The sequence below is a fragment of the Melospiza georgiana genome, chromosome 2 (assembly GCF_028018845.1).
Source record: "Melospiza georgiana isolate bMelGeo1 chromosome 2, bMelGeo1.pri, whole genome shotgun sequence".
NCBI classification, from domain to species: domain Eukaryota; kingdom Metazoa; phylum Chordata; class Aves; order Passeriformes; family Passerellidae; genus Melospiza; species Melospiza georgiana.
Window position 1 is genome coordinate 117,194,433 of NC_080431.1, and position 17,821 is coordinate 117,212,253.

Sequence of the window (17,821 nt, forward strand, 5' to 3'; positions counted from 1 at the left end):
GTCACTAGGGCTTATATTTCATGCATGTCTGTGGGTTGAACCTGTCCCTGTTTTGGCAAGGTTTCAAAGCTGCTGTTCCATATGTAAGATATTAATCTCTACTTTCCTTTACAGGAACACTTCTTCAGGAGAATGGGAACACAAGGAAAACAGTCAGGAAAAAGTTATATGGAAGTGACTCTGAAAATACTTCAGCAATGACATCCGAGTCCCTCAGGAACAGCAAGGGCAGGCACAGGAAGATCCCACGCAGGAGTGCTGCTGTGGCTGCCAACAAGCTGAGGCTGATGAGTGATGTGGAGGAGGAGGTGTCGAGCTCGGAGAGCATCGGGCTCTGCAGGAACAGGAAGCTGCCGCACCGCAACGCCTCGGCCGCCGCCAGGAGAATGCTGCTGGAAGGCTCAGAGGATGAGGCGGGCCTCAAGTCTGAGAGTGACAAAGAAATAGGAGAGCAGCTCACCAAGAGGAAAACTCTTTCTCAGCCTGGTTGTTCTGCTCCACGAAGGAAATTTGTCAGCGAGTCTGAGAATGGAAGTTCGGATTCTGAGCCTGACACGCAGAGCAAGCAGAAGAGCTGGCAGAGCAACGGGCACAAGCTCAGGGGCTCTGTGTGCTCTCTGTCTCCCAAAGGGAAAAGTCCCACCTTAGACTTGTCAGAGGAGGACTCCAAAAGCCATAATTCTGAGGATGGGGGCAGCCAAAAGGTTTCTGAGCCGTCAACACTTGCACATCACAAGCCTGCAGTGAGCAACTCTGAGGATGAGGCGGACTCTGAGCCGGACAGGTGGAATGGCAGGAAAGCCTCTGGGCTGCAGCTGTCTCCTCCTTTAAAAAAAGCAAAAGTCTTGAGTGATTTAGAGGACACAGCAGAGTCTGAAGCAGAAACCAGAGAGGAGGAGAAGAGTTTTGTGTGGGAGAGCTTGGTGCCCACTAAGATTGTGAGGGGTTCCAAATCTGGAGCTGCCTCCGGCTTCCATCGCTCTTCGGATTCGGACTCGGAGAGTGATTCCAATAACAGCAATTTCTGTGAAACTTCTGCAAAAGCAAAGATGAGGAAGAGGAAAGGAAAAACAAAAGTAGTTAGAAAAGGTAACATTTTTAAAGTTAATTTCTCTATTTCTTAATACTGAGTAGAGGACAGAGGAAATCTCCAGTAGAGCAGTGTTCTCTCTCTTTGTTCAGCTCCTTCTTTTGAGATAACCAAACCCTCTGGTTTGCAGTTCTGCTACCTTGCCTTAATTTCCTGTTGAGATTTTCTCTGCTACAGCAGATTTACAACTATTAGTTTCAGTTTGAAGTAAATTTATTGATCATTTTCCAAAATAAATTTGATTGAAAGGTGTTTAAATTATTCTCACATCCGTAGTGTGCACCAGAACCTGAAACTTGATTTGACATTTTATTTTGTTAATGATGTGTAGAGTCCTTAACACAAACAGGCACTTGGCACAAGTAAGATTTATATTCCACTTGTTACAGAAAGTGAAATTCCTTTATTTTTGTGTTTTATTCTGTAATTTTATCTATCAGTCAGACCTTTGTGTGGTGGCTGATAATGATTTAGAGAGTTGGATTGGTTTGGGGTTTTTTTGTCATGTACACTGTACCTTCATATAATCAGGAAATTAGTCCTGATTTGGAATTTGAAAGACTATTCAGAGGTTGGTGTTTGGTGCAATCCTTCCAATCCTGTCAATATGCTTTAAAAATCTTAAGAAAATGATTGGTTTTTTAATTAATTACTATGTCTGTTAAGATGACTCTGTCTTGACCATTTTCCACAAGAAATATTTACTTGTTTTGTCCCAAGATCTTATATTTAATACATTTATAGGGGCATAGTTGTAGAGTTCCTATATATATATATATATATGTGTGTGTGTGTGTATATATATATGTATATATATATGTGTGTATATATATATATGTATATATATATGTGTATATATATGTGTATATATATATATATGTATATATATATATATAACTGTAACTGTATATATAACACACTGCTCAATTAGCCAGCTAAACAATTTATGTGGAAGCTTTGCTTTAGTTATTTTTAATATAATATATATATATATAATATAAATAATACAAAATCTATTTTGATATGTAAAATAGTATATATATATATACTGTATACATACATATATAGTGTATATATACATACATACAGTCAGTATGTAGTTCTGTAATGTATATTATGTTATATATAATATATATTACAGGTATGGAGTGTTTAGCATGGGATTTTGTATATCAGAAAAGACTGAAAGCAGAGTTTTCAGGTAAATTGTGCCAATGCCTTGTGGGCTGTAGTGCCCCCTGCAGCTGAGCTGGTTGGAGCTCAGGCTGGATTTTCCTGCCCAGTATTCCAGGTTTGGAGTTTGGCCTGAGCTCCAGGACACCCTGATCAACCAAATTTTGACATCTTTTAAAAGCTTTTAAAAGCTCCTCCAGTTTCTGGGGGTACTTGGTGTAATGCTCCCTCCTTCTGCCTGTGCCACTTGCTTGTAGCTTTGCAGCTTTTATTCCTGGATGTTCAGGGGAAAATTTCAATACTTTTTATTATAGATTTGTTCCAGATTTAGGATCTTGTATACAAAGTATAATTTCAATATTCTGGCAGTGTTGCAGGAAGGCTGGACTTTATTCTTTAGCTTTATGGTCCAGCTACTTAATAATATTGGAGGACAGTGTATAATATAAGATCTAACTCTTCTTTTTAGTCTGTGGATTAATTCACCTTTTATACAGGATTTTGCAGTGTGCAGCAGAAGTGTTGTGCTTTGGCCATAAAATCACACAACACAACTACTACAAGCAGTAATATTCATGTATCATTTCTGGAAGCTTGTAACAAAGAAAAGAAATTAATTATCCTTTGAAAATATAAAAATAGGAATATGCTGGAGTAGTACATAAAAGGATCTACATTTAAATAAGGACCAGATTTGGTATATTAAGAGATTGTTAATATTGGTACTCAAGCTGGACATTTGAGTTTATGCCTCATAATTTTTCCCTCTGTTTATATTTTTTAATTTACTTCAAGAACTTTTGATTTTTTTTTTTTAATCACATGTATGAATTGTCTTATTTAGAAGGGAAACACTGGTAGTATATGATTTACACATGGAATATTTGTTTTAAAACGCAGCATTAGGAAGTTCTATATTAATTTTAAAGATAGTGAATTGAAGATTCACTGTTAGCAGCAATTTGATTGTTAAAGTCATAAGGAGCTGAAGGGTTTCAATGTTCTCCACCTGAAGCCATCTAAAATTGAAATTTGAAATCCACATGAAATTTGCATCCACATGAAATATTACAGTTTCTTTTTTTAGGATAAAAGGTGTAAAATATGTAATTAACATTGCAACTTCTATTCTAGTAAAAGTTGCAATGTTAATTACATATTTTAGACCTCTTATCTAGTCTTCTATCTACCTTTTTATGTAGACATTGTATCTACCTTCTATCTACCTCTAGTAAGAAAAATACAGCTTTTAATGATACAAGTATTAGTAATATGACAGCATTTGTTTGGTAAGTGAGAGAATTTGTAATTTATTAACTAATTAACAGGATGATGCTAGAGAAAGCTCTTTAGAGACCATGAAAAGTTTTAAAAGTGACAATCTCAAGAGTTAAAAGTGTCCCTGGGATACTGCTGGTATTTTTAGTAAAGAATTGAGATAAATTGCACTTAACAGTTGAAATTCAATATTTGTGAATTTCATTAAAAGTGGCAGCGTTTGGCCATAATAAACTAATAATTTCAGGAATGTAAGACACTAAAAAGAACTTTTCCATCTTGCTTTTGTAGAGCAAACATCAGAGGAAGCCAGCCAGAGTGGTGCCAAGGTGCTGAGGAACAGGACGTGCATCATCAACTACAAAAAGCACATCAGGGTGTGCAGCGTGGGGGAGAAGAAGAACCCCCGCAGGTGTGCCACGCTGGCAGCCAGCAAGATCAAGATCATGAGTGATGCAAAGGAGGAATTATCCAGCTCAGAAAGTGTTTACCCAGCCAGGAAAAACCGCAAGCAGCTGCAGGGCAGCGTGTCCTCAGCCTGCAGGAAGAAGCTGTTCAACAGCTCCGAGGTGGACGCTTGTTCCAAGTCTGAAAATGAGAGTGAGCAGGTTTGTGGTAGGAAAAAAGCTTCCTGCTCTGAATCTTCTGTTTCTAAAAGGAAATATATTATTGAGTCTGAGAATGAAAGGACTGACTCGGAGACAGAGACTCAGAAGCAGAGTGATAACCACGTGCAGCCACAGAAACCCCTCTGTGCTGCAGCTCTGAATAACTTTGACTACGACTCCTCAGAGGAGAATTCCACAAACCACGGGGTAGAAAATGGGGGAAACTGGGGAATTTCTAGGCAGGCAGCTTCAGCCCACAACCATTGTACGAGTAACTCCGAAGAGGAGGTAGATTCTGACTTGGCTAAACTTGAAACTAAAAATACCAGAGTAGCAGCAAATAAAAAACCTAGAGCTTCTTTCAAGAGATTAAAACGGGTGGATGACTTAAAGGAAGGAGAATCTGAAATAGGAGGGAAAAGAGAGGAGAGAAGAGAGGAAAGAAGAGAGGAGAGAAGCTCTGTCTCTGAGGATGTGGAAGCACCTGGGACTGCAGGAAGCTCCAAAACCACCTTCCCGTGTTTCTCCTCGGACTCTGGGACCGACAGCACCATCTGCAGCGACGCCGCGGACACCAGGAAGCGCAAGAGGAAATGCAAAGCGGGCGGGAAGGAGAGCCTGAGCCACGACTCTCTGCGGCCGTGCCGGCGGCGGCCGCAGCGCAGGAAGCGGCGGAAAGGCAGCCAGGAGCAGGACTCGGAGGAGCTGGAGTTGGGCCGGGCCCGGCGGCGGCCGCGGCGCTCCAAGATCCGCACGCGCAGCGGCGGCCGGCGCACCGTGCGCTACCACGACGACGACGACGACAGAGCCCTCGAGGAGGCCGCCTGTGAAACGTAACCTTAACTAAAGGATAGCCAGCCCATCTCTTTGTTTGTTTGTTTTTCTTTTATTGTTTTCTTTTTTTTTTTTTTTAATGGTAATAGCACTAGAACTCGTGATGGGTGCTGGCTCTTCTTTGTCCTACATTTCAGGGAATATATTTATATTTTTCTATGAAAAAGTTATGAATGTGATTAGATGATGACTTTCTCCTTTTTCATATTTTGACTTGCACTTGCCTGCCCATGTAGCAGCATTTAGCACAGATGCCAAAATGTGCCTCATTATAGGGGCAATTTTTTTGTCTTTACTGGTATTTTATTACATATAAACAAGAGTTAAAAAAAATGTTAAAACACTGCAAACAGGTTAATAGCAGTATGTTGAGTATTATTGTTATGGGTGCTGCAATGAAATACTACCTAGGTCATGCAACATTCAAGAACAGATTTCAAACATCTCTAATGCTGTATGAAATCATCTACAACAGTAACAGGCTTCTAAATAATAGTACACACTCTAAAAACCTGGTGGATGCAAACATTGCTTCCAAAGAGGAATGAAAAGGCTGAAAACTTCACGGCTGGGTTCAGTGCAGCTGTTCAGTGCTCTGTACAAGCAGTTACCAGTGGAGAAGTTTATTTGCCACTTCCAGAGGCTTTGGTTCTGCTGACAGGTAGTACATCATTAATGTGACTTCTATACTGTAAACTTTTAAGATTATGAAATGCAGGTGAACTCTTGGGCCTAAAAGGGTTTTTGTGTGTTTTCTTTATAAAATAGAAAAACAAACAAAACACTTGTTCTGTTTTCTTTATGCGTGGAAAGCTTGAGGTGCAGGATTCCGACATTCCAGACCTTTTTTTGCTACTTTTCTGTTGTTTCTCCATATTTAAAGTGTTTGAATGTTGGATTTCCCATTGATTAAACCTTACCAGTTTCTGAGCTTTGCAGTATATCTCCTGTTTTCACAATGTTTGAGGTAGCTCTCGTTGACAAGAAGGAAAATTTCTCCAGGAAAATATGTGGAAGTCCCTGGTTGAACACATGGCAATAACAAAATCACACAGCAGCTCTGAATTTTTAGTTTTCCCTGGAATTGTGCTGGTGGGAGCCCCACAATGGCTGCCCCCAGCCCAAAACCAGGGAATCTCTGCTCCTTCCCACTCCAGGGTTCCTTGTTTTCTCTGCAGCTTCCCTTTCTCACACTTTGGAAAACTTGGTCATTCTTTGAAAATAAAAATTAAAAACTTGGTCATTCTGTCATTCAATAGAAAATGTGGCAGAGTATCAGATTTACCCTAACCTAGCTCATGTGAACTGAAATAGCAAGTTTGGGGATTGGTTTTCCAGCAGGTTGGACTGGTAGTGGGATCCAGAAGGGTTTGGGGGTAAAAAAATCAGTGCAACTGCACAGTGCTGGTGAATAATGACAGAATTTTTACAAATGGAAATCATCGTGGAAAAATGAGGCTTCCAGCAGTGAGAGCCACTTCTCCAACACCCTCACTGACATTGTTTGCATTTACCATCACTTCTGCTATGCCAGATGTTATCTCAGCACAGAGAAATACTCTTTTTTTTCTTCCTTCACTTCATGTGAAGTTCAAAAATAATTTAAATTGTTCTTGCCCCAGGAAGTTTTATTTAGAGCGTAGTCTTTAATAGGATACAGCAGAATTCTGTAAATTCAAGATAAATGTTTATCTGGATTCTTTGTTTGGTTTCTGAAATACAAACACAGTTGTGTTTAGTGATAAAACTTGAAGGTGGCTTTGTGTTTTCTTCGAGGAGCAAACTTTGTTATAAGATAGGAAGTCCACTAATTTTTTTATATTTTCCATAAACTTGATTATTTAGCAGCTGATTATTCTGTGTTTTCTGGAGTGCAATCTCTAATTTGGGAATAATTGAATTAAACATAAAAGTTTTTGTTAATTTTCAGTTTGAACAGCTAAAATTTGGCTGGTGGGTTTGTATTTCTAGTCTAGGCTTAGATTTTCAAAGCTGGATTTCTTTCAGGGGCTGTGTTCTGTCACTGCACACACAGGTTCATGTCCCTGAAAGCTGGAGAAGGTTCTGGCCTTGGGGCTGCAGATCCCACAGGAGTCACTGCCTTAAGGACCCTGACACTTCATTTTCTAGGCAAAGCATGTGCTGGTCTGTATTTCCTAATTTTATACACATAGTGGGAAGAGAAATTATTAAACTGGAAAAGTATTTTGAGTCTTTCACCCTTTAAGAGTTTATTTATTTTTAATTTATTAAAGGAGCATGGTGGCTCTTGTGGGACTGGCAGTCCGTTCACCTTCCTTGAAGTGAGCATTTTTGGTTTTGTCTAGCTGTACTCAGGGAAGTAAAGTAGTAATCCTTTAAAAGTAGGATCTTTATTTAATGTGACTTTTGGGGGGTGTTTTGGTTTGTTTAGAGCAGGACCCGAGTGTGTGATGGTGATCAGGCAGCATGAACAGAGGGAAGCATTGAAGTGCAGGACAGAATCGTAAAGGAATCAAATTCATTCATGTTCCAGGCTTTGATGATGTACATGTGTTAGTGACCAAAGTAAAGCTGTACATACACCTGGGATGTGTGGATTCTCTCTTTGTATTTTCTGCTTCTGCCAGGGTTGGGATTGAAGGCACTTGAGATGGTATTTCATGTTTGGACTCAAGCATTTATTATTTCTTATCAGTGTAACAACCTCACAACCATGAGTTCAGCAGTCTTTCATTACAAGGCACAAAATGGCCAACAATCTCTTGTTACAAGGTCTTTTAAGACTAAACTGTCCAATTAAGAAATTATACTTAGATTATTTTCCCTTTTAACCCAATAACATCCCTCAAAGCCCTCAATGCAGACTATTCTGTCCAATTACAAAATACCACCCAAACCCATGAAGAGTAAGCAAGAAGAAGGTGAAGAACAACCTGCCTTGGCCCTCAAATCTCCATCTTGCTTCATATTTATTACTGTATTCTAAAACCCCAACCTTTAAGTTCTCCACCCTGTGGTATTACACACTTCTAACCAACTACACGCCCATAATCCCAGTGCTATCAATCAATTTTGGAAGTCTTCTCCACAGCCTCAGGTCAAATGCAGTGTTCTCTTGTGAGTCTGTGCCTTTCAGCACAGAAAGTTTAAAATTCTCAGCATCCAGGATTCCAACAGGATGTCACTGTGCTCTTACTTGGTTCAGCCAGGCTAAGGGACAACAACCCCGTGGGGCTGGAGAGCTGGAAAGGCCCTGGGGGTGCTGTGACAGGGCTGGGCACGAGCCCAGGGGTGCCCAGGGGGGCAGGAGGCCCCTGGCAGCTGGGCTGGATGGGGAATTGTGTGTGCAGCAGGAGCAGGGCAGGGATTGTCCCTCTGTGCTGGCTCTGAGAGGCCCCTCCAGGGCTGGGCCCAGTTCTGCTCCTGCAGGAGAGCCCTGGAGGGGCTGGAGCGTGTCCAGGGCAGGGAACGGAGCTGGGCAGGGGCTGGAGCCCCGGGAGGGGCTGAGGGAGCTGGAAGGGGCTGAGGCTGGAGCAAAGGAGGCTCAGGGGCCCTCGTGGCTCTGCACAAGTCCCTGCCAGGAGGGCACAGCCGGGGGGGTCGGGCTCTGCTGCCAGGGAACAGGGACAGGAGCAGAGGGAGCGGCCTCAGGCTGGGCCAGGGCAGGCTCAGCTGGGACAGCAGCAGCAATTTGCCCATGGAAAGGGAGCTCAGGCCTTGGCAGGGGCTGCCCAGGGAGCTTTGCAGTGCCCATCCCTGCAGGTGTCCCCTGGAGGTGGCACCGAGTGCTCTGGGCTGGGGACGAGGTGCCCATGGGGCACGCACAGCTGGGACTTGGTGACCTTGGAGGGCTTTGCCAGCCCCTCCAGGGATTTTGGGACTCTGGGATTTCCTGAGGTTTGTTCCTGTCCCTTTCACCTCCATCCTCTTTTGGGAGCTGTCACAGCCGGGGGGGTCGGGCTGTGCTCCAGGGAACAGTGACAGGACAGAACGGCATCGAGGTCAGGCGGGGCAGGTTTACATGAGATATCTGGATGATTTTCTTCACTGAAAGGACGGTTAATCCTTGGAAGAAGTTGCCCAGGGATGCGATGGAGTCACCATCTCTGCGAGCCCTCCAGACCCGCCCGGACGTGGCCTTTGGTGCGAGGTTCGGAGGTACCGAAGGCACCAGGCGCTGCTGCCGCCGCCTCTCCCCTCAGAGCCCCCGGCGCCTCCCGCGCCTGCTCCGGCGCTGAGGGCGGGGCCGCGCAGGCGCGAGGCGGCCATGGCGACTTTCTTCGGGGAGGTGGTGGTGGCCCCGTCCCGGGCCGGCCTGGACGAGGAGGAGGAGGCGCGGGAGGAGACGCCCGAGGACCGCGAGATCCGCAGGGAGATCGAGAAGAAAAGGTACCGGCAGCGCGGGGAGATCAGGGAAAGGTTCTTCCCTGAGAGGGTGCTGGCACTGCCCAGGCTCCGCAGGCAATGGGCATGGCCCCGAGGCTGCCAGAGCTCCCGGGATGCCCATGGTGGGGTTGTTGGGGTCTGTACAGGGCAAAGAGCTGGGTTTGGATGGTTCTTGTGAGTCCCACCCAGCCCGGGCTGTTCTGTGTTGTTTTCCCAGGGAGATCCAAGTGCTGTGGAGCTGTGCTGAGGAGTCCCTGGTGTGCTCCAGATTCATCGTGGCCATCGGCAGGAACGCTGCGGGTGCGTGCGGAACCTCAGCTGCTGGGCTGGGGATAAACTGGGGAGGCAGAAGGTGGCAGGGAGGTGGAAATGTGCCAGGACATTACCCGCTCCAAGCCCCAACTGGGGTTGTAAATGTGCCAGGACACTCCCCGCTCCAAGCCCCAGCTGGGGTTGTAAATGTGCCAGGACACTCCCCGCTCCAAGCCCCAACTGGGGTTGTAAATGTGCCCAGACATTCCCAAGCCCCAGTGTCCAACCTGGCCTTGGGCATTTCCAAGGGTCCAGGAGCAGCCACAGCTCCTCTGGGCATCTCCACCCTCCCAGGGAACAATTCCCTCCCAAACTCTCATCCAACCCTGCCCTCCTTGAGTTCACCTCGTTCCCCCTTGTCCTGTCATCCCGTTACCTTTTGAAAAATCCCTCTCCAGCTTTCACTACACCCCTCTATTTACTGAATGTGCAGCTCCTCCTTTAGCAGAAGCAGAGGTTAAACCTGGAGGCAGCTGAGTTGTCCCAGAGAAAGCTGAAGTTCCTCTGTGCATGTAAAACACAGTTGTTATTATTACAGGTGCTTATTCCTCTTGGAAATTGATGTATTTTCAGTTGAATACAAAAAGTGAAGTATGTTTTAGTTTGGGATTTCAGTTAGGACAATCCCTCTTTTCCTTTATCTGGTTTTTGTTTGGTAAATTCTCTGGGATTGTTTATTAATTGGCAAAAGTTTTGATCTGATAGTACCCACAAGTCTTGCTTGCATTGAAGTGACATTTAGATGTCTTTTAGATTTTATCAAAGTTAACTTTGCTAATTTGTTTGGGTTTTGTTCAAGTTTTTCCTTGAAAAATGGTAATAGATATTTTGGATCTGTCTTCTGTAGCTTTTGACAGGAGTTTGATTTATTAACATGTTTGCCACACTCTTGCCTTTGTTTTTTCTAAAATCAGTGTAATAGTTCTGCCTTGCTGCTTCAGTGAGTTTTGGTTTTAATCTGCTATGTCTGTTATGTCAGAAGGTATTAGAGACCTAATATTTCACAATCTTAATTAATACTAAAGAAATTGAAGTTGATTGTAATGCTGTAATTCCTCAGAACAAGTGATTTTTATGTTAGGGATCTGTATGTGTTGAACACCTCTTCATCTTTTTAAATTTGAGTACAGCAGGGTTATCACATTGCTGATGTTTCTTAGATTTGGTAAATAAACTGATAAAAATGAGTTATTCTTCCTTCAGATTGCAAAGGAATAACCTAATTTAGTCCAGCTATTTATTTGTAAAACAGAGGTTTTATTCTTTATAAATTAACACTATTTTTAATGGGTTTTGCAGCTTTCCTGTCATCTTTTATCCTGGACTCTGTGTGCTGGGAAGTGATTGGAGTTGTGAAGCTGTGGAATGAGTGGTGCAGAACATCCAGCAGCACAAATGTCCTCCCCACAGACTCTTTCTGTTTGTTCTACAGATTGATATCCGACCCCACAGTGAGTGACTTGAGCATTAATTCCTCTGTGGTTTGGCTTTCTGAAAAGGAGAAACTTCATCCACCCCCAAACAGGGCACTGCAGGATCATGGGTTAATCTCATAAATGATCTGAAGGGTTAAAACTAAAACTGTGTGAAGTTCAGCACAGAATGTCACAGCCTCGTGGCTTCACTGCATTTGTGAACAAAAAATCCTCATTGAAACAGAGCCAAACCCAAAATAACTGAACAATTTATTGTCTGCAGCCACATCACCCTTACAGGTGATGCTGAGCTGCTGCTGTGCCCTTTAAACCACTTGCTTACACAAATTTTTACCTTTTTTTAGGTTTTATTGTGCCAGTGTAGTTGCTATGTGGCTGAGGATCAACAGTTCCAGTGGCTTGAGAAGGTAAAACTGGCAAGGAAATAAATGGAGTAATAAAATCCTCTGTTTATTAGGATGGGGATCTTTTCTCTGATACTTTAACCATGACAGTGTTAAATAAGTTTCCCATGTGGTTTTCTTTTATTAAATATCCAAAAATAGATCAATTTACTCTCTGCAGGATCAGTGGAATCCCTTTCTGTGCTGCCAGCTGTATCTGCTGTCAGCTCCCAGCTGAGTGGTTTTGGACAGTTTCACTTTTGTTGGCCCTTAACCACTTCCCAAACATTTTTCCTGCTTGCTTTTCATTTCCCATGCCTTATTTCAGCTGCATTTCACCTCTGGGAGAATTCTTCCTTCAAAAAAAAAAAAAAAAAACCAACAGCAATTTGTCCAGCTGCCAAAGGATCCCCAGCCAAACCAGTTGTGGAGCTGCTGGGTGTGTTCTGTGCCTTTCCCAGGGGGCAGCTGGAGATAAAGGTGCCTCCCAAGCAGAATTTGTCCCATTTCTTCCCACATTTAACATTCCCAGGGCCTCACCCCAGCATTATCCAGGTACAGGAGCCCTGCTGGCTCAGGGAAGTCCCTCCAAATGTCATCATTTTGATTTTAACAAGATAAAGCCAAGGGGTGAATGTTCCTCCTGTTGATTTTCCTGATGGATTTGGGTCACTGCTTTGCCTGCAGGAAGTGTGGCTGATTTTGTCTTGCTGTCTGTCTGCTCCCTGCCTGCCTTTAAATCTGTGCTGAGCTGATGCAGCAGCAGGGATTCTGAAGCTGGGCTTAGAGATCAGTACAGCTTTGCTGGGGGATCACAGCTCATTTGCAAGTTTAAAAACCCTCAGACCTCAGATTTTTGCTGTATTCCACACATTCCTGCACTTCATTTGAAGTGGGATTGCAGAAGAGAGATGGCTGGGGGTTGTTGTCTTCCCCATTTGTGGGTGTTCCTGAACAGCAGGAGTGTGGTTGTACCAAGTCCAAGTTCCTGAGTATTTTTACATTTTGTGGTTGTTGGTATTTTTAAATGTGCAGAAGAAACAACGTGCTGCCAATCCTTTTTCTTTTCATGTGAGTGGCAGCCCTGTTCTGTGTGGAAATCCTGATTTCCTGAGCATCTCCCATCTGCACAGGTCAGATCTTTACCTCTGGGTGGGTTTTCTCTGTAAGGATCACTGACAAACCAGAACACACAGGTTGGATTTTGCAGCCATAGATTCCAGCCTGTGTTCCCAGCAAAGCAAGTGGAAAATCTGTGGGCTTCTGAATCTTCCTGTCAGATTTCTGTCACATTGGGGACACAGTGACAGTGATGGGAGGGCACAGCTTCCCTCCTGGGACTGGTACACAGACAGAAACCTGTGTAAGCAACTTTCTGTCACAGTTTCCAAATTCTCTATTTCCTTTTCCCTTGTTGGTATTTTGTAATGTTCTGAAGGTTCTGTGCTTCAAAACTTTGTTCTTTGAATATGAGAAAGAGAAGCCTAAATTTTCTTTCTCAATTCAACTTGAATAGAATGAAATAAAATCAGTGTATCTAAAATAAATTGTTTTACAATATTGTAGGGCATCCAGGGAGCACAATTTTCATTTCAGATGTTAAGCAGCTCAGTGAACTGCTTGTTTTTATTTGGAATCCTATTTTTCTTTTTTTTTTACAATCACCATTAATTAAAGCAGTAAATCTTAATATATTGAATACAAAGTGCTGAAAACATAAAACCTCTCCAGAAGATCACTAGACTTAGTAAATATATCAGCTGTTATTTTGGGGTTTTTATCTCTAGCCTAGGAGCAATGCCTGGAAAATTTCTACCTGAAGGTTGTGATTCAGACTGGTTTTGGTCCTGCAAACCTGAGTTCAAGATAAATGAATCTGAATTTGAAATGAATCTGAAATTGAAATGAATCCTTGAGGTTCCTCTGCTTTTATTATGAGAATTTTTCCTGATGTGTTTTTTTTGTATTACAGGTTTTTGGCTCCATGCAGAAGAAAGGCTTGCAAGTCACCATCCTTTCCACGTGTCCTGTAGCTGATTATAAAACTCAGGAATCCACTCTGACCCTTGTGTCTCCATTCCTGAAAGCCTTGAAGACCAAAGAATTCCAGGAGCAGGTCTGCTGCCCACTGCTGGAGCAGCCCAACATTGTGAGGGACCTTCCTGCTGCTGGTACTTTGCAATTCCACTTATTTACACAATTCCCCCTGAGGAACATCCCTCTGCAATTAGAATTTTTGCTTAATTGTGGGAACTGGCTGAAAATTCAGCTTTTTAAAAATTAATTACTGACAGATTCACATCTTACATATTGCCCTGGAGAATAGGGACAATTTTCCAAACCAGCCATAAATCATTTTCCCAGTTATGTGTGGGACAGAAGTACTGGGAAATTCTCCAGTACAGCCTTACAAAGCATTTTGTACAGTGGGGTTTTTTAGGAATTTTACTTAGTAATTAAATAAATTTTATTAGGAATTATTTTCATCTGAGCACCCAAAATAAAACGTCATAAAGTCCTTTCTGTATATAACAGGTCATGAAGCTTGCACAGATCCACTGATCAACCTCATGGAAAAATTAAGTTCAGTTTTTTTATGTAATTTAATAAAAACCTTGAATTTTTGCATTCTAGAATCCCTAATGGTAGCAGCATGAGGAAAAGCTTGTCTGGCAGGAGCTAAAAGTGGATGATTTTCTCTTGTTCACATTCCTTTTTATGGGTTTTCTGGTTGGGTTTTTTTTTGGGGGGGTTGTTTGGGTTTTTTGCAGATGTTGCTATTATTTTTATTTCTTTTCTTATTTTTATTTATTAAACATTTGATAAAATATTTCACTGGTTTTATTTATTATTTTCATTCCCTGGATGTCCTACATTTTTATTTCTTTTCTTATTTTTATTTATTTATTAAATATGTGATAAAATATTTTACTGGTTTTATTTATTATTTTCATTCCCTGGATGTCCTACATTTTTATTTCTTCTCTTATCTTTATTTATTTATTAAATATTCGATAAAATATTTTATTGTTTTTATTTATTATTTTAATTTTAATTTTAATTTTAAATATTATATTATATTATATTATATTATATTATATTATATTATATTATATTATATCATATAATATATTGTATCATATTATATCATATCATGTCATAAATTATATTATATTATATTATATTATATTATATTATATTATATTATATCATATCATATCATATCATATCATATCATATCATATATCATATCATATATTTATTTTTATGTACAGTTTCCAGGTAGGGTATGTGCCAGGAATAAACACCTCCATTTAACTAATTTTTGATTTTAACTAATTTTCCTTGTATAGCTGGGGGATGAGTGGCTGCTCCAGCAGTCAGCATCCTGAGCTGGTAATGGAACTCCCATGGGTTTAAAATTCTGATTTTTCCAGGCAGAGCAGAGATCCCTTTGTGCTGAGTTTAACAGATTTCCTTTCCCTGTGTCAGTGCTGAGTTACTGCCAGGTGTGGGACATCCCTGCAGTGCTCTACCAGTGCTACACTGATGTCATCAAGCTGGACACAGTCACCATTGAAGCCTTCAAGCCTCTGCTCTCTTCTGAGCTCCTGAAGAGTTTAGCCAAGGTAAAATTCCATTTTTATAATTAATGGGAGTTTCTGTCTGTTTTCATCTCTTGCATTCTGCTGGGTTTGTTCCCCTGTGGAGATTGCACTCTGCAGCTTCCTTCAGAACTTCATGTTGGATTTTCAGGCTCTGCTAATGTATGAATGTATAAGGGAAGGGTTTTTGTGCTTGTGTAAGCTGCAGTTTGCTTTGGAGTTGCCTCATTTAAAGCTTTTTGTTGTGTGTTTTTTTATTATTTGTACATTTTATATTCATATATCAGATGGCTCTGCTCTAGCTCTGTATATGCCTCTCTTCTGGCATACAGGAAAGCTTCTTAAAATAACCCATTTTGACCTATAACTTCATTTTGGAGCTAAAAAGCCAAATTTCTGAAGAAATTTTTACACTAATCCAGCCTGGCCTTGAACACTTCCAGGGATGGGGCAGCCCCAATTCCTGTGTGCCACCACCCTCACAGTGAATCCCATTGCTCCCATAAATTCCCATTGCAGCCCCTAAAATGAATGTTTTCCTCTTTCTGAAATGTTTTTAATTGACTTCTAGTTGGTTGAGAACACTTTGAACCCAGATTTCAATGCCCAAAGAGGTCTGTGTGTACTGAGGTGTTTATTTCAGTCCTAAAATCAGTTTTCAGTGCAGCTCATTCTGTTCTGCTGAATAACTCTGAGTAACACATAAATATTTAAACTCTGAAGAACAATGACAGAGAACCTTCCCCTCATGTCCAAGCAAGGAGGAATGCAAAATAATAAATCCATTTTCTTGCTGCACTGCACATTCCTGTGGATAAATTCATTCAGAAAACCTGAGTTTTGCTCAGTTAATATTGATATGATATAATGTAATATAATATAAATGTAATGTTATGTTATGTTACGTTACATTACATTACATTACTATATTCTATTCTATTATTATATATTCTGTTCTATTATTATATATTCTGTTCTATTATTATATATTGTAATATAGTATAATAGATAATATAGTATAGTATAATATAATGTAGTAAAAATATAGTATTAATATTATATATTATATATTATATATTATATATTATATATTATATATTATATATTATATATTATATATTATATATTATATATTATATATTATATATTATATATTGTAATGTAGTATGTAATATAATAATATAATATAATATAATATAATATAATATAATATAATATAATATAATATAATATAATATAATATAATATAACATAACATAACATAACATAACATAACATAATATATATAGTATAATATAATATATATAGTATAATATATAATATAGTACTATATAATATATAGTACTGTATTATATATATTATATATAATATATACTATAATATATAATATAATCTATATTATTATATATTATAGTATATAATATATAATATATTATATACTATATTATATAGTATTATATAGTATATATTATATTATATTATATTATATATATTATACTATACTAATATATAATATATACTATATTATATATATTAGTGTATATATTATTATATATACTAATATATATAATATAGTATGATATAATATGCGGTATTTATATCTTTAATTAATCTAAATAAATAATGTATAACTATATAATTATAATATAATTATATATAATTATATTATATTATATTATAATTATAATTATAATTATAATTATATTATTATAATTATAATTATATATAATTATAATTATAATTATATATATAATTATATATAATTATATATAATTATATTATAATATAATTATAATATAATATCTAATAAAATTCAGTTAATATCTTAATAAAAGTGCTGTTCAGAGTAATGAAAATGGGGCCAGGGGAGCTCTTGCTTTGTCCCACTCTGTGGCTGATGCTGATCCTCTCCTCCTTTCCCCAGGATGCCTCTGAAAGCACAAAGATCCTGAAGAAGTTCCTGACAGCCAGTGAAACTCACAATAACATCTACATCTGACAAGGACAGTTGTGCTGCACTTTTGTAAACTCCAGTTTCTTCTCTTGAGGACTTCTGGGATTTTATTTTTTTTCCTTTATAGTAGAATAAATTCCAGTAGATTTTTTTACTTTCCCGCTCATTTTTGTTGCTTTTAACTTCATCACTGAACACCCTTCTGCATGGTTTGGAAGATTCTTCTGGAGTGATTTTAGGAAAGATTTTGGATATGAAAATCTACTCCTTTTTTTCCTCCTGAAGGGATTGTTTTACCTAAAAGTATTCCTTTTATATTTCAAAGAGGAAAATGCAGATAAGGAATTTTGTCTGTATTTAACAAGACCTCTCCATTTTTTACTTTATTTTGAGATCTGAAGGTTTTTCTAATATTTGATGCTCTTCAAAAGATTTGTCTGTGATCAAGAAAATGCATTTTCTGTCCTTTCCCATCCACAGAGAATTTTGCTTGTGTTTATTTATGGCTCCACATGCCCTTTTTAATGTATATATTGATACAAAATGCAGTAATTCAAGTGCGGTAAATGCCAGTGAAAAATAACCTCTCCTGGTCAAAGGGGCTGGCAGGATCTCAGGCTGCTTCAGCTGGATTTGCCAGGGCAAACTGATTTAATTCACTTTAAACCACCAGAATTTTGGCAATTGTAGAAATAATAAAAGATCTCTTAGGCAGAGAATGTGATTTCTAGAAGAAAGTAAAAGGATTTAAAGTGTCTCAGAAAATTCTCTGGAAGCTGA

General features: G+C 39.7%; 2 protein-coding genes across 2 annotated transcripts in view; both read left to right on the forward strand.

Moving 5' to 3' along the window:
* The window catches only part of BRWD1 (bromodomain and WD repeat domain containing 1), a 48,628-nt gene extending 42,863 nt beyond the window's left edge, over positions 1-5,765 (forward strand). Inside the window, exons 40-41 of the mRNA XM_058045070.1 lie at positions 115-1,089; positions 3,833-5,765. Of these exons, the coding sequence (XP_057901053.1) occupies positions 115-1,089; positions 3,833-4,986 (2,129 nt within the window). The 3' untranslated portion in view covers positions 4,987-5,765. The remainder of the gene's footprint in view (positions 1-114; positions 1,090-3,832) is intronic.
* Positions 5,766-9,220: 3,455 nt separating this feature from the next.
* PSMG1 (proteasome assembly chaperone 1) lies at positions 9,221-17,614 on the forward strand. Its single transcript, XM_058045366.1, has 7 exons — positions 9,221-9,354; positions 9,569-9,651; positions 10,963-11,114; positions 11,444-11,506; positions 13,455-13,653; positions 14,975-15,111; positions 17,012-17,614. The coding sequence occupies exons 1-7, from the start codon at positions 9,233-9,235 to the stop codon at positions 17,084-17,086; spliced, it is 831 nt and encodes a 276-aa protein (XP_057901349.1). The 5' UTR covers positions 9,221-9,232; the 3' UTR covers positions 17,087-17,614.
* The last annotated feature ends 207 nt before the right edge of the window (positions 17,615-17,821 follow it).